The 17528-nt window shown below is 37.7% G+C and overlaps 1 protein-coding gene across 1 annotated transcript; it reads right to left on the bottom strand.

The window, feature by feature from the left end:
* Positions 1 to 251: 251 nt before the first annotated feature.
* LOC124388798 (bone morphogenetic protein 2-like) lies at positions 252 to 12411 on the bottom strand. The gene is made up of 7 exons (XM_046853825.1): positions 12382 to 12411; positions 12153 to 12266; positions 3310 to 3526; positions 3078 to 3205; positions 2886 to 3002; positions 1256 to 1486; positions 252 to 617 (listed from the first exon to the last, which is right to left on the bottom strand). Exons 1-7 carry the CDS (start codon positions 12409 to 12411, stop codon positions 252 to 254), a joined length of 1203 nt encoding a protein of 400 aa, XP_046709781.1.
* Between the last annotated feature and the right edge of the window lie 5117 nt (positions 12412 to 17528).

Genomic DNA, 17528 nt, shown 5'->3' with positions numbered 1-17528 from the left:
GCAAATCTTTTGATTTTTGGTAAGCACTGACACCTTGTGGTGAGAACTGGTATATCACATATCTATTGTTAGCATTTAGCTCGACTTTGATTTTTCACTTCTTCTCACAAAGGGAAAGTAAAAACATAATAGATGAGATTGAAAGACTGAAAATGAAACTTTTTGGTTTATACACAAGCATCATGTTGCAACACATCACCCTTTATTCACAAAAATCATTCCCTATGGGTTATATTTGTACAATAGTGCGTTCAGTGGCAGCCGCAGCTGCCTGCCACCATGTCATCATATTGTTTGAGAACAACATTTTCCTCATCGTCAAAATACAACAGACTTATTGGCTGAAGTTTGTCTGGTACACAGCATGGCCGTCCCACTTTGTTAGACAGTTTTAAGGTATTTACTATCGACTGCACAATGGCATGGTTAGTTGCATGTAAGTTTCCACTGAGCGGAAATGGACAGGAGCCTGTGCAGTGGTTGGCGTTGTAGCCCCTTGGTGATATTATCCATCCGGACCAGCCGAGTTTCGCGAAGTCAACATAGAGTGGTGTCCTTTGACAATATATATTTTCAGCCGCCCGTTTATGTCTACTCCTGCGCCTTTGCACCGCCGCCTGTAGGGAGCTTTTGTACTTGAGGAACTCTAAGGAGAATGCAAGGTTCTGACCCCCTGTGTAAACTCCTTCACCTGTGGATTTCAGAAATGTTACTCTAATAAGCCCAGAATCTAAAAACCCATCCTTATTAAAAGATAACTTTATATTACAAGGGGCATTCAAGTCAAACCAAGACTTTTAATGTTACAGGTATAAAAATGGACTCTGGCGTGGCGGTACTTCATGCAGTTGTAAGTGGCTGTTGTGCCCTATTACTGATAGGGGGCACGCATTTCGAAGGCCAATCCAAAGAACATTAATCAAGATGACAGGGAACAGTGTTATAGTGTGCATGAAACAGTGTGAGGTGCTGAAGTTTCTTGTGAATGAAAGTATAAAGTGTTAGGGACGATCCTGATATCGGTTGTGGTGGTTCCCTGATGATTAAGTGAAGCAAACGGTCCTAGGATGGTTCGGGTGTACTGATAAAACTTTCTATGACGAATTAGACCTCAGTTAAATGCTGGGATAAGTGTATGCATGTAATAGGGGCATGTCGAAAAAAAATTCAGTTTCCACTCCATGAAATGTGTACTTTTATTTTATAAACTCAAAAGTCCCGGTTTGACTTGAACACTGTAAAAACACAAGTTTACTAATGCAGGATAAATAAATCTTGAGAAACGTGTTCGTAAAATGCTACCGAGGTAGTTTTTACCTGAGCTTCTCCGACCATCATTTGAGTAGATCACCAGGTAGACCTCATTCTCCTCGTAGGTTGTTTGTCTCGCACTTTGAACAGTTGTCTCCAGCCAGTGTCCAGATGCCGAAGTCGAAACGAGCACGATGCCGTTATTTGTACTGCTACTGAGAATCCATTTGGTGACCTTGTAATAAATGTGAGAAAACACATTTGTCAGAACCATAACTGGAGCATGAATGTGGAGCTAGAAGTTGTGGGACTGACTTTAAAGAGTGTGATGACAAACAAATTAATATAAGGTTTGAGGATTGGTTGATTTTATGGCACATTTGTCTCAAGTACTAAATGTAGTCAATGAACCAGCATTATATTCTCATTAGAGAAATAAATATGTAATACAATTAAAAATTCTATGTTGAACCTTGAGATGGTTTGAGATGAACCAGACTCAAAGTGGTAGCCATCCTCATCAGGCTGAGTCTAAACCCTGGTTTTATCCTAATTCAAACATAAATCATGTTGAGATGCCTACAGTTAGAGATACAGATATTGGCTCTGATTCACATCACTATATTCAGGTGTACAGATGAATCCGCTACTTAGTGCAGCGACGAATCCCCAGAACCCAGAATCAGACTTCAATAGATAAATGTGACCTAATCACTTAACTACATCCAGCATTGATTATATCAGTGTCATCCAGAAACCAGTCTTTATTTGGAGACTTTATATTAAAACCTGTGACACAAAAAGCTTTATTCAACCCAAAACAATGAAGTACTCTGAGAATTGCAGCAGTAAATATGACACACACTTCTATGCTACTTGCTTTTGTTCAAATCAAGGGGTGCAGCGAGAGAATAAAAAGGAGAAAGGGATAACTAAATGCTTCCAATGAAAGACTGACAATTTATCAGTTCATTTAAAAATGTACTAATATATTCTTCTTTATTATTATTATTATTATTATTAGTAGTAGTAGTAGTAGTAGTAGTAATAATAGTAGTATTTGCTGATGATGACAATGATAATGGAAATGATAAAGATGATGATGAGCATGATAAAGATGAGGATGAGGAGGGTGAGAATTCACTTTTTTAGAAGAAGAAGAAGAAGAAGAAAAAGAAGAAATGAGAATATTATAATAATTATTAATTATAATGTTATTATAATATATTATTGTTATTATTAGTAATAGACTAAATATAATGTAGGTATTAGTCATAACTAATCAATATACAAGAGATGTAGATCATAATCACAGTAATTACAGTTTTAAGCGAAAGTTTGCACACCCCTGCATGGCCAAATTTAGAGGTGTTACTAATTTTAAATATAAAAAAAGAAAGTAATTAATTTCTGTGTATGTTTTAATGCACTGTTACTTTATACTTAGAGCAAAAAATACAATAATTGAAGAACTTTGGTAAAACTTTTTTTTTATTAATTTCAGTAACATGTAAATTAATTTTAGTAACAAGGATGAGAAGGATGAGCTTTTCACGTATAATACTGTACGTTAGCAATAAGGTTCTCATGTGTCATGTGTGTATGAGAGCAAGTGCATGTCCATGTGCACCCACTGTCTGTGTGATGTTAAACACTTCCCATCCTTCAGTGTGCACTGGCAGTACCCGTGAGATGATCAGGTTCCCTCTCCAAGGTTTCACTCTGCTATCCAGCACTTCATACAAATCCACCTGAAATCCGATATCAGAGAGAGTGTGTGAGTCTGATCAGAGCGTCTGATCCCCCGTGTTAAAGGACATACTCACTCTGTAAAAGTGGTGACCTGGTGAGACCGCGTGCGCGCGCCGCAACCAGCGGAACTCCGCTTTGGTGATCTTCTCCCGGGGGTTAAATGAAGTCAGGTTAAAAAAGTAAAACGCTCCATTCGATTGCGCTGAGAATAAAATGCACAAAAAAGTACGTGAAATAAAAGGAATAGTGTGATAAGAGAGCCGGTGCTGCTGGTGTTGCTGATGGTATGAGTGCCGCTTTACGCACCTTGCAAGCTCCTCACGATGTTCCCCGGCAGAGTCTCAGGGTGTCGGATGTTCTCCTCGTACATCTCCAGCATGAAGAGAGGCGCCTTTTTGCGCGCTGGAGGACGCCGAACATCTCGGACCTGAAGCGCGTCGTTCTGTGTGGACACATCTGTGATTACGCTCGCATCTGGAGCTTCCGAAACATCAGCAGGCATCAAAGTTGAAAGAGACACCAGCTGCAGGACGAGAAGACCCAAAAGATAAAGACATCTCAACAAAGTCATCTCACGTTACTGAGGTGCGAACAGAGCAAGCATGAAGTAAAGGAGAAGCTCAATCCAATATGGCATGAGGTTATGTGAGGCTGGACTGCAGCGGTGCACTGGGCAGTGTTGGGATGTAAACATCTGTCCATTCACCTCATTTTGTGTGTGTGTGTGTGTGTGTGTGTGTGTGTGTGTGTGTGTGTGTGTGTGAGTGAAATCAACGGCACGAGCTGCTTTTTATACATTCATTATAAATTCAAGCCCAATTGTACGCAGTAAAACAGGAATGGAACAGTTCTGAAGTTCTGAACCCCAACTTAGTATAAGAGAACTATAAAGATGTAATGCTTCATAAAAATTATAAACAACAACAATAAGGACAAAGTTCAAAAGAACGAATGAAGCAGAACTGCAAAAATACTTGTTTTATTAATTATTATTATTATTATTATTATTATTATTATTATTATTATTATTATTATTATTATTATTATCTGGTCTTGTTGATGTGGATGAAAATGTTGGTGATGATGATGAGGAAGATTCACCTTTTGAATAAGCAACCATAGTAAAAAGCACCTTATGTTAACATTATTGTTATTATTTATACTTGGTTCTTTTGAGGATAATGGTGATGATGATGATGAAGATGATGATGATAATGATGATAAAGAAATTCACTTTTTAGATAAGCAGAAATAATAATAATTATTATTATAATTATAATAATATGAAAAAGTAGAAAAAGAAATGGGAAGGTGCACCACATGAAGCACTTACAGTGCATCTGGAAAGTTTCACTGGAAGAGCTTCACTTTTTCCATATTTTGTTATGGTGCAGTTTTATTCCAAAATAGATTAAATTCATTATTTTTCTCAAATTTCTACTAACAATATCCCATAATAACAATGTGAAAGAAGTTTGTTTAAAAAATCCTTGAAAATTTATAACAAATAAAAAATAAAAAAATCACAAATATTCACAGTCTTTGCTTTGGATCTGTGATGATCGCTAATGTTGAGCTATTTTATGAGTTGCTCAGTAGCTTCTAGTTTTATAACCACAAATGACTGTAGAAGACTGTAGAAAGAACATTACTTATGTTACGTAGTTCTCACTCTTCAGTGTTCTGTATTGTTGAAAGATTTATGATCACACTCTTGATGTCACCCAAATGAGGATGGGTTCCCCTTTTGAGTCTGGTTCCTCTCAGGGTTTCTTCCTCATAACATCTAAGGGAGTTTTTTCTTGCCACAGTCGCCACGGCTGCTCATCAGGGATAAATACACACACATCATTCACCTTAACTGTTAAATTCTGTAAAGCTGCTTTGAGACAATGTCTGTTGTGAAAAGCGTTATAGAAAGAAACTTGACTTGACTATGCCATGACTCATGACTGAGCTCAGGGGCATCCTGTTTCTACTGATCTTCCTTGAGATGTTTCCACAACATGATTGGAGACCTGTGGTAAATTCAGTTAATTAGACATGATTCGGGAAGACACACACTGATCAATATGAGGTCCCACAGTACATGTCAGAGCACAATCCAAGCCACAAAGGAATTGCCAGTAGTTCTTAGAGACAGGATTGTATCGAGGCACAGATCTGGGGAAGGGGACAGAAAAATTTCTGCAGCATTGACGGTCCAATATGGCATTCATAATCCGTAAAAGGAAGAAGTTTGGAACCACCAGGACTCTTCCAAGAGAGGGCCGCCCAGGCAAACTGAGTGATTGGGGGAGAAGAGCCTTAGTCAGGTAGGTGACCAAGAACAAAATGGTCATTCTGAAAGAGCTCAAGCATTTCTCCGAGCCACTCCTCAGTAAAAGGCACATGACAGCCCATCTCAGGTTTGCCAAAAGGCACCAGAAGGACTCTCAGACCATGAGAAAATTTGGCCTGACTGCCAAGTGTCATGTCTGGAGAAAACCAGGCACTGCTCATCACCTGGATAATACTATTCCTACATGGTGAAGCATGGTGGTGGCAGCATCATGCTGTGGGGATGTTTTTAAGCAGCAGGAACTAGAAGACTGGTCAGGAATGAGGGAAAGATGATGTGGCAATGTTTAGAGACATTCTTAATTAAACCTGCTCCAAAATGTTCTGAACCTCAGACTGGGGTGACGGTTCATCTTCCAACAGGACAACAACCCTAAACACACAGCCAAGATAAAAAAGGAATGGCTACAGAACAGCTCTGTGAATGTCCTCGAGTGGCCCAGCCAGAACCCCAACTGAACATATGAAATGAGATATGAAAACGGCTGTGCACCGATGCTCCTTATCCAACCTGATGGAGCTTGAGAGGTTCTGCAAAGATGAGTAGGAGAAACTGCTGAAAAATAGGTGTGCCATGCTTGTAGCTTCACACTCACAAAGACGAGGCTGGAATTGGTGCAAAAGGTGCTTCAACAAAGTATTGAGCAAAGGCTGTGAATACATATGTGCATGTGATTTCTTTTTCTTCATTCATTTTAAATACATTTTTTTCACATTGTCATTATGAGATATTGTTTGTAGAATTTTGAGGAAAATAACAAATTTAATCCATTTTGTAATAAGGCTGTGGAAATTGTGGAAAAAGTGCAGCATTGTAAATACTTTCCGGGTGCACTGTATTACTGCCTGATAAGAGAATTTATTTTGTTGTTTGTACCCACTGAAGGGGTAAGAGAGGTGCGAACATTAACTAATGACGTCAGTGGACAATGAAAAGACGTGTGTACTCCTGGCTGAGAGCAGTGTGGGTTTTTTTGTGGCAGTTTGCTGTGTGTTATCTGTGTGCAGTCAGGGCTCCCTGCAGTGTATTAGGTAAACGCAGAGACTCGGTGATGACGCAGGGCTGAAGCCAGGCTGACTCCGGATCACCTCGGCTCTGAGGGGTGGGATTTTCCTACTCTGTCTATAGTAAACCATCTGATTGTGCTTCGTCTCTTTGCTGGAGAGTCTTCAGTGCTGCTCATAATTACACAAGTTCTGTGATGCCTAATATTATAACATTTATTAATAAAAGAGATGACAGAATACCAGAATACCTGTAAAAGGGTGCTAACTGACTACACAAGGGTCATGAGTTCTAATCCAAGCACTTCCATGCCACCCCTGCTCAGCTCTTTAAACAACTCTCAACTGCTCACTTTTATAAATGAGATTGTAAGTGGCTCTGAATAAGGGCATCTGCCAAATGCCGTAAATGTAAACGTAAATTACCCACGGCACCATCTAGGTTATGTTGGGATCTTCATGATAATACAAATAATACATTATAGTGAAATTCTTCACATATCCTAGCGATGTTAGGAACCTGGGATCAGAGCCCAGAGTCAGCCATGATACAGCACCACTGGAGCAAAGAGGATGAGGGCCTTGCTCAAGGGCCCAAGAGTGGCAGCTCAGCGATTCCAGGGTTCGAAACCACAACCTTCCAATCAGTAAATGAGAGTCTTAACCACTGAGCTACTAAGCTATTTATTTCTATATTTACAGTATAGTTTATATATGTATTTTATAGAATTATATATAATTATTTCAATTAAATTATAGCAGAATATTATGTACATTTACATTTGCGGCATATGCCCTTATCCAGAGCGACTTGTAATCGAACCTGTGATCTTCTGCTCCAAAGCCCAATGCCTTAACCACTGAGCTCCCACCTCCTGTAAGTGTAGATATTATTGGAATTATAGTTTCTTGGTGTCAGAAGCTTCTAAAATAATTTTTACACAAAAAAGATTTATACAGAAAATATAGAATAATATATACAGAATTAACAGATTTTATATACAGATATGTTCACAGAATCGGAATCCTTTATTGATCCCACAGGGAAATTATTAGGTTGTATTTGCTCACAGCACAATTAAAGCAAAATAAAGTCAAATAAATCTAAAACAAAATGTACGTATTTGAATATATGTTTTATTATTCATATAATTTATTTTACAGATTCTGTACAATTCATGAATTTCCAATCTTACTGAAATATTCTGTATGAGTAGCAACAGTAACACAGATGACAGAAAAAAGTCAGACTACAATGATACAGTTATACAAGCTGTTGCTTGCACTAAAATTAGTGCACATACATTGCCTAAGACATTAACATTATAGAAGTATGGTAGTAGTGAATAGAACCTGTGGCAGTGAAGTCAGTGTAAGCACAGCAAACTCAGACCATCAGAAGCAGCTAGTTAAAGAACAAGATGTTTCTGCATGCAGGGTGCTTGTGCTGTGTTCCTCTAAGCTGTGTTTTCAGTAAACTGACACATTGCTTAGAAGAGATTTTTGTGTGGACGGGATGTGGGATGAATCAGGCAAGTCCAAAGAGAAGAAATGGGTAGAAAAGAGAGAGAGAGAGAGAGAGAGAGAGAGAGAGAGAGAGAGAGAGAGAGAGAGAGTTCACTCTTAGTGCCAGTCTCAAGCCCGGATTAATGGGGAAGGTTGTAATAGGAATGGCATCCAGCGTAAAAGGTGTCAAATCAAACATGTGGATCACGAATACGGATGATCCGCTGTGGCGACCCCTAATGGGAAACCCCCGAAAGAAAGTTTTTATTGTTACTTAAAAGTGTGTTCACAGTACAGTAGAAGTAGGGGCCCGGCAAGACTAGCTAAAGCAGCATCACTAAAAGGGAGAGATAGAAGGTAACACAGACATGATCTCTGGGATAAGAGACGGCCCACTAAAACGTGTTTTCTGCCTAGACTTCGAAGGCTGTTCCATTCCTTGTCATTTTGCTGTTTATTTATTTTATTTTTTTATTTATTTATTAGACTGTAGTCCTGAGTCAGTGTAGCAGACTGTTGACATTACCTACAGTGTACTACAATGACACAGGACTACAGTTTGCATCTGATCACCATCACTGCACCCCTCAACATCGTTTATCTGTAATAAATGGACATTCGGTGCAACTCAGATGAGGACGGGTTCCCTCATGAGTCTGGTTCCTCTCAAGGTTTCTTCCTCATGCCATCTCGGGGAGTTTTTCCTTGCTACAGTCACCACCGGCTCACTCATCAGGGACAAACTTACACTTATAAAGAACATATTCATTCTTTGTCACAGCATTATCTGTGTAAAGCTGCTTTAAGACAATATTTACTGTTAAAAACGCTACACAAATAAAAATGAATTGAATCGAATTGAATTAAAATATTTGCGCATGTCTAACCAGTTGTAGTTTTTATTGACTATTATGATTTTACTTTTGCTTAGTCGATGATTAGAGACAGTATGCCTATTGAATGACACAGCATTAAACATGTATAATTATATTTAAGCATAAAACTAACATTTTGTTTTATTATTTATTTTATGCAACATGTAGTGATAGAGGGAAGACATGCAGGTAGTTGGGTTAAAAGAGGCAGATGTAGAGGACAGGGGGGTATGGAGACAGATGATCCGCTGTAGTGACCCCTAATGGGAGCAGCCAAAAGAAGAAGAAGAAGAAGAAATAAAAGAAGAAGAAGAAGAAGAAGAGGAAAAGTAGAAGAAGAAGAAGAAGAAGAAGAAGAAGAAGAAGAAGAAGAAAAAGTAGAAGAAGAAGAAGAAGAAGAAGAAGAAGAAGAAGAAGAAGAAGAAGATTTAGTAATAGCTCTTCTCAACGAAGAACCAACATTTATACATAAAAAACAGGTGGTTTAAAAACTAATCTGTCTCCACTAGATGGCAGCATTGCTCTAGAAAAGGCTGCTTTCAGGGTCTTTCCACAACTTTCATGCTTGTACCTGGTCTTCAAGGCTACATGTACTGTATGAATAAATTGCAGGAATCACATGCTAGACTGCCTGCTGTTCTGATAAACTCTAAGCAGCATTCAGGAATTTGCTAGAGCTGCATCATACCCTGAGAAAGCCCTCTGAGCACCAGGAGTAAAATACCAGTTATGAACTTTGTAAAGAGAGAAATGATACTCACAAATTTCTACCATGTTCATGCTATGTCCATAGCAATAGACTTATTTAAAGAGAGTTCTCCCGGTCAGCGATGCACACTTGTATCAGTGCCCTTCTCCGTTATTATTCGACTTGCGAACACCTGGAAGGTATTAAAGAAGCAGTGAGCACTGCTGTTGTTCTATTAAATATGTGCAGGGAAAATACAATTATTGCTAAAGTGGAAACACACCGCACAGGGATTATGGGAGCTCTGGCGTTTTATGTTTTCTGACTGAATTTTGCATGACCTTGGGGCCACGGGGCTTAGCAGGGTGTCGGGGTTAAAGAAAGGAGGAAGGGTGTGTGAGCAGATGCTTTGTTGCTGCTTATTCCTCATTTCCTTGTTATCTTTCGAAGCTGGTTTGTGTGTTTGTCGCACTCTAAATGTGCATCTTTGCTAGTTTTGTCTTTTGAATTTTTACAAATATCACCAATATCATTTAGGATATATTTACAGACCATTAACGAGACCAGGAAACAGAAGGGATTCTGACTCGAGTCCTAGTATAATGCAAAATAAGCAAAATGTCATTTTCTATTTAGCACATTATACATTTCACCCTTATCATGAGCGACTTTTATTATCTCATTCATGCATTCATTTGACCAGTTGAGGGTTAAAGGCCTTGCTCAAGGGCACATCCGCAGCAACTTGCAAGTGGAGATGAGATTTAAACTCACTGATTCCTGATCAGAAGTCCAAAATCTTAACCAGTGAGCTACTTCTTCTTCACACACACACCTACATATATATATATATATATATATATAAACACAGATACCCAAGTAGACCAACACAAAGACACTAATGGACACACACATACACACACACACACACACACACACACACACACACACACACACACACACACACTACATAAACAAAAGTATTGAGACACCTTTCTTTTCTAGCCATATGTGGCTCTTTGCTCAAAAGTAAGAGGCACACAGTTGTATAGAACGTTTTTGGACGTGGAGCATGAAATTTCTCCTTCATTTGAACTACAAGACCCAAATATTCCAGCATGAAAATGCTCTTGTGCACAAATCCAGCTCCTTGAAAATAAGCTTTACATGGATTAAAATATTTCACCTTCTACACCTTTAAACCCTATTGAACACCTTTGGGATGAATGTGAATGCTAATGGCACCTCAGGCCTCCTTTCCTTCTCACCTACATCAGTACCTGACTTTACTAACTTCTTTGGGGATGAAGAAAAGCTCACAAACCTCCACAAAATCTAAAGGAACATCTTCCCAGAAAAGTGAAAGTTATTTATTATAGCATGTAATAGGGACTTAATGTGGAATAGGTCTTTTGACCTCAACAGAGAGAAAAACAAAGGCAAACTTGGGAAATAATGATTATATACAGTATATATACTGTGTGATGTAAGTGATAGCAGAAACGTTTCACGAAGATTCGGTAACATAAAATTTACCTATAAATGGATAAAAAATATCACAAATCAGTTTTTCATGAAAAACAAACAAAACAAAAACACTCATTGCCAAACTGATGTGGTATAAGTAGAATAAAACACTTTTTACTAAAATATGGTCAAAGTGATAGTGGAAATCGTGTGCCCTTAAAGTGGTTACATTTTTTTAAAGCATGGAGTATTGTTCATCAGTACATGAAGTAAATTGTACTCACTGGCCAAACTGCTGTGTCAGAGAAAAGGAACAGGAAAAGACTTTAGGATGTGCTTTAATAGAAAAGTGATTCATGGTAGATTATTTGTCTAAAACAGGAAGCCATGTTGCGTTTTATTCCTTGCATGAAACTTACGGTGCGTCGACAAACCTTTTGACTAGCGCTCAATCATAATATAAAAGAGCCCCTGTTTGTTTGCAGTTTTTCTCAGTTGCCATGTGTTTCTCAGATCAGAAATGAAATTCTCAAAACGTCTTGTTCAACCTCCATGTATTCACTTGTGCACATCATACTTACATTGTATTGTTGCTTTGATTGAATTGCGAATGCTTTGGTACATTCATTTAATTGATTGTGTACGAGTGTCTGCTGTTTCCTACATTATCAGTTGTTAATGTTCATGTTGGTAAAAAATATATTATACTGGTTTCATCTGGATAGTTTTAACCCCCAAAACATCTCAGTATCAGTTCATTGCACAAGTCAGTGAATGCAAAACTGTTAAACCGGTTGTCAGAATCAGGGATGAGGTTAGGGGTTAAAGTTAGTGGACAGGGAAGGGGGATTAAGGATAAGGGGTCAAAATGAGGGTGTGTCAGTTAGTGTAGGGCGTTTGGGTAATGGGTAAAGTTATGGGTTAGGAGTTAGGGGTTTGGATTAGAAGAGTTCAGGATTTGGGATTAGGTTTAGGAAATGTATTTGTTTTGGCCTCGTTCTTTTACCACATAAACCAAACTATATTCTCATAGTGCAGTTATGTGTAAAGCATCTCTACCTTGTACTCTATCTTACATCTTGGACAATTCCAATTCCATCTAAATTTTCTACACATATATTTGAACAGATAAATGGATTTGACCTAGACGTTTTTGGGCTCCCACAGTCTCTTGTCCATACGCTAGTAAAACCTCAGAACTCTGTCCCAACATCCATGTGTTTAAGCAATGCATGGACCCACATCTCCCAGCTTTCAGCACATTCTACCTGCTCCTTCCCAAGAGGCTTCTGGCACTGCCAAATTGATGTCTTCTGACAGCCGAGAATTATCCGGAAATGAACCCGGCCATCTGACACCCCCCTCTTCTCCAAGAACTGCCCCTGAAACACACATATACATACACATACTTACACGTCACACCATGCGTTGACTGATAAGACACATTGGCACATGGCAAACAAACAGTGGTGGGTGGGCTGTAAACCTCTGCCTCACTGTAACTACTGGGAAACACGTGTGGAGCATCCTGTCGAGGAAAATGAATTGAGATATAAGTAGTGATTGGAACGTTGACAGTTTTATATTTTGGATGTTCTTGTGCCAGAGGTGGGAAGTAACAAAGAACAATTACTTTGTTACTGTACTTAAGTAGATTTTTTGGTATCAGTATTTTACTTCACCATTTATTTTTCAGACAACTTTTTACTTTTACTCATTAAATTTTTACACAAATATCTGTACTTTTAAAAACAGGCTCGTTACTTTAGTTTCAATCCAATGATTTGGTGAAATGTCAATATGTTTTATTTTCACTTCGCGCCGATTTCAGCCCATCAACCGTTTTCCGCTTTCCATTGCATGTCTTTTTCAATCCACTGGTGTATAAAGAGTCCTGTCTCTCACTCACCACAGATGTGGACTAGTTTACAAAGCTAAGAATCAGTAGGCAGAAAGCAACAAGAAGTAAAGCTAACGTGGATGAGACAGAGGGAGTCAGTGATGTAAACATGACTGAGAACAGAGACTTTCCTGATCACCTGATCATCATCATCATCATCATCATCATCATCATCATCATCATCTTTTCTCTGCTTGTGTTCTCTATGTGGATGTTCAGCCTGGACACATTCATTAGGTAACAACATTTTTTATTCATTTATTTTGTATTTATATATATTAGGGCTGTCAAATTCAAACACACATTCTTTTTAACGACACATAATCAATTCAGCGTGCACTTTTGTTTTACTATTTTTATAAAAAATATAAATACATAAATAAATAACTAAATATAAAAGAGGCGAAATTAAAACCTTCCGCACAACATGCATTTATTTACGACGCCCTTTTTTTACTTAGATATAAAATAAATAAATAAACTACACCGAAAAATATTTTTAATCAGTAAAAATGTGTTTTATTTATGCGCCAAGTCTCAAATCAAACACCAAATCCGCCATGATTCACACAATTAAACCTCTGGGTGGCGTTTTGTGTTTTTTTCCTCATATTGGCAAAATAAACTTCAATTACTGACTTTTTTGATCGTACAGATAAAAACAATACATGATTTGCATCTGTAAAATGACTACTTTTATCTGTTTATTTATTATACTTCACAAACACATAAATAAAACAACCTGAATATCAGTGAACATTTACCTCACAGACATAATAAATATATGTATAAAAAGCTTGAAATAGGACAAACTTACCTAAAAAGAACATATGCACTTTTAATCACCACATTATCTGTGTAAAGCTGCTTTGAGACAATGTTCATTGAAAGCGCTATACATCGTATAAAAATATTCTCTGATTATGTAATCGATATGATTAGAGCGTGACACTAAAACAGTAGTAGTAATGACAACTTTTTACTTAAGTACATGTCACAGCCCAAACTTCTTTACCTTAACTTGAGTAAAAAAAGGAGCAGAGGAAGACGTCTACAGAGACAGCAGGGAAAGGAGAAGTGTAGGAGAGTGGAGGTTTGGGTTGGTACCTTAAATGTTGGTACTATGACTGGTAAAGTGAGAGAGAGTTAGCTGAGATGATGGAGAGGAGAAAAGTAGATATGTTTTCAGTAGACCAGCTGGAATGGGAGTAAGGCCAGAAACATTGGAGGGGGTTCAAACTGTTAGTTTGTGTTGTGTGTCACACTGAACATGGATAAAAGAAAGAAGTGTAGAAAATTGTCTGTGAATTTGAGAGAAAAAAATTGCGGAAAAACATGGACAATCTGTCCAAAGACCATCTCCAGAGATCTTGATGTTCCTGTGTTCACTGTGCGCAATATCATCAAGATGTTTACAGCCCATGGCACTGAAGCGAACCTCCCTGGATGTGGACGGAAAAGCAAAATGAATGAAAAATTGTTCGAATGGTGGATAAAAAACCCTGATTACTTCCAAACAAATTCAAGCTGATCTGCAGACACAGGGTGCAACAGTGTTGGCTCGCACTATCCATCACCATTTGATTGAAAAGGAAGGATGGTAGGAGACCCAGGAGGACACCACTGCTGACACAAAGGCATAAAAAAAGCAAAACTGGAGTTTGCCAAAACTTATGTGACATAACCACCAGAGATGAGACAAAAGTAGAGCTTTCTGGTGAAGGACATAGGGCACTGTTTACAGAAGAAAATGAGGCCTTTAAAGAAAAGAACACAGCCCCTACAGTCAAACATGGTAGAGCTTCAAAGATGTTCTGGTGTTGCTTTGCTGCTTCTGGCACTGGATGCCTTGACTGTGTGAATGGTATCACGAAATCTGTTGATTACCAAAGAATTTTGGGGTGCAACTTAGTGGCCAGTGTCAGAAAGCTGCGTCTCCACCAGAGGTCATGGGTCATCCAGCAGTGCAAAGAAACACACTTCAAAAAGCACTCAGAAATATATACATAAAGATCTTTTAAACGTGAAAATTTCATAAGATTTGTGTAAGGCACAATATATGTAAAAAAATATTAAATGTACAACACTACCAGGATAATACACAGTATATATACAGATGATAAACAGATATATACGATAAAACAAGATGTGCTATGAATTTATATTTATTTATAAGTCTTATTAGCAATCACTTAAACAACATCCTGTTTTAGGGTCACTACAGTAGATGGAAGGAGAATTTGGAAGAAGTACAGAGAAACAGAAGGTGCATCAGTAGCTGCATTTGCACCCTGAAGATATTTTTTCTAGAAGTGTCCAAGCCCTCTAGAACACAGGCGCATCACAAAACTAAGACTGTGTAAAATACTTATGTATAGTGTAATTAACAATGTAAAAAAAGCCCTCATTTGACTGTATTTTTAGCCCTCATTTGATTGTATTTTCTGTGATCACGATTCATAGCGAGGAGCCTTTCTGCTCTGAATATAACTATAAACTATAAACACATAAGAAGTAAAACGTAGCTTTTTATATTGATGTGGTTGAAGAGAATGAAACACCCCAGGGGACATGGTGTTATAGGAAAAATCAGGATGGAAACTATTTCACATTGTTGAATATTTCATAGCATGTAACAGCATTGTCCTGGTTTAATTCCTTACATATATAACAAACAAACAAGCAAACAAACAAACAGCACTTTTTACAAGTGTTATAAGCACAATTTAAGAGTGTTATAAGCAACAATACCAAACATACTAAGAGTTATTCATAAAGAAAAGCAAAGAAAAAACGATATAATAATAATAATAATAATAATAATAATAATAATAATAATAATAATAATAATAATAATAAATATTAACAACTGAAAAAAGTATCTGCACATCTCATTTCCATTTACAAAAAAAACAAAAGTTTAATAAAAATTTTTGCTTGACAGATTATTCATTCAATGATTTATACAATGAACTGATGCCCAGATGTTTCGGGGGTTAAAACTATTCAGGAAAAAAACAGTATAATATATTTTGATTAACAAGACATAAACAATTGATAATGTAGAAAAAAGCTGACACTTGTACACAATCAATTAAATGAATGTACCAAAGCATTCACAGTTTGATGAAAGCAATAAAAAAATTGGTTTTATGATGTGCACAAGTGACTACATGATGTGGAGGTTGAACAAGTAGATTTGAGAATTTCATTTCTGATCTGAGAAACGCTCCAACGCAACTGAGAAAAACTGTAACCCCCAAAACATCTGTGCATCAGTTCATTGCATAAGTCATTAAATGCAAAATGGTTAAACCAGTTGTCATCTGTCACTTACATTTTTATTAAACATTTTTTGTAAATGTGTCTGGAATTACCCTGCAACTTTGTATATCTGCTTCAAATGGACATTTGGTGCAACCCAGATGAGGATGGGTTCCCTCTTGAGTCTGGTTCCTCTCAAGGTTTCTTCCTTATGCCATCTCGGGGAGTTTTTCCTTGCCACAGTTGCTCATCAGGGACAAACTTACTTACAAAGAACATATTTACGTTTAATCACCACATTATCTGTGTAAAGCTGCTTTGAGACAATGTTCATTGTTAAAAGCGCTATACAAATAAAAATGAATTGAATTGAATTGAATTGAATTAATGAATTGTGCAGATGAATCTTGAATGTCACTAATGAAGGCATCAGTTAACGGCATCAGATCTGATCAACTAGTTTTCTAAAACAGGTCAAAGGTGAATCTTGTGAACTTATATTTGGCAACAGAGCAAAACACAGACTTACAATTTTCTGAAAATGGATGTAATGAACAGACACTATTATAGTACAGTAAAAGTATGAATCTGCTTGGTTGTAAGCCACTCTGGATAAGAGCATCTGCCAAAAGCTGTAAATGTAAATGAAATAATAACTAGCTACCACAATAATGTGAATGAACTGTACTAGTCACTGTAATTTGTGGGGGGTTGGGCTGCATGGATATGAGTTAGAGTTGCTGTATCCTTGTTGTAACTTTTGGTCCCTAGTATTTATTGTGTACAGACATGGGCACAATGTTTTCACACAACCTTGATGGGATGTATAACCATGACCTTTTTAGTATAGACAGTAGCATGTACACTTATAACATTGCAGAAAAACAATACACAACACACTTTAGATTTCACACAATCCCATACAATAAACTATACAATAGATTGTGTTGCCAAAACAACACAGGTTTCCAGGGTCCACTTCCTCCGAAAACCACCCAGAACCTCCACTGGCTCGCCTCCACACCATGACATCCAGCAAGTGTTATCCAATTACAGCGCACCTCTCATCTTTCATGAGTTTAAGCATCCATCATGGCTGAGAGTTGAGGGTACGCTGTGGACATATGGAAGACATAGGCTATAAAACTTCATTTTTCATCTCTCCTCGGCAGTAACAACCCAGATGTAGTGCTGATTTCCTAATAGGCCCCTTGTCGCTTGGCCTCTACTTTATATGCCACGTGGTCTCTCAGATCCTCATCAAAAATGGCCGACCAGAGTTAAAGCAATGAGTGTTGCTTTTTTTTGTATTGTATAATCCAAGCAATGTTGAAGAAACCAAAGTCACATCTATGAGCGCTTAAAAATAAACTAAACTGAAGGAGATTTTCAGAGAATTTTATAATTTACAGGGAGTTTGCTTCATAAATTATGACCCCTATTGAAAAAGATTTCAAAAATTATTTTGTGGACGGAAAAA

The sequence above is a fragment of the Silurus meridionalis genome, chromosome 7, assembly GCF_014805685.1.
Source record: "Silurus meridionalis isolate SWU-2019-XX chromosome 7, ASM1480568v1, whole genome shotgun sequence".
Taxonomy (NCBI): Eukaryota; Metazoa; Chordata; class Actinopteri; order Siluriformes; family Siluridae; genus Silurus; species Silurus meridionalis.
Note: the sequence above shows the minus strand (reverse complement) of the source record. Positions and strands in the feature narration are given on the sequence as shown.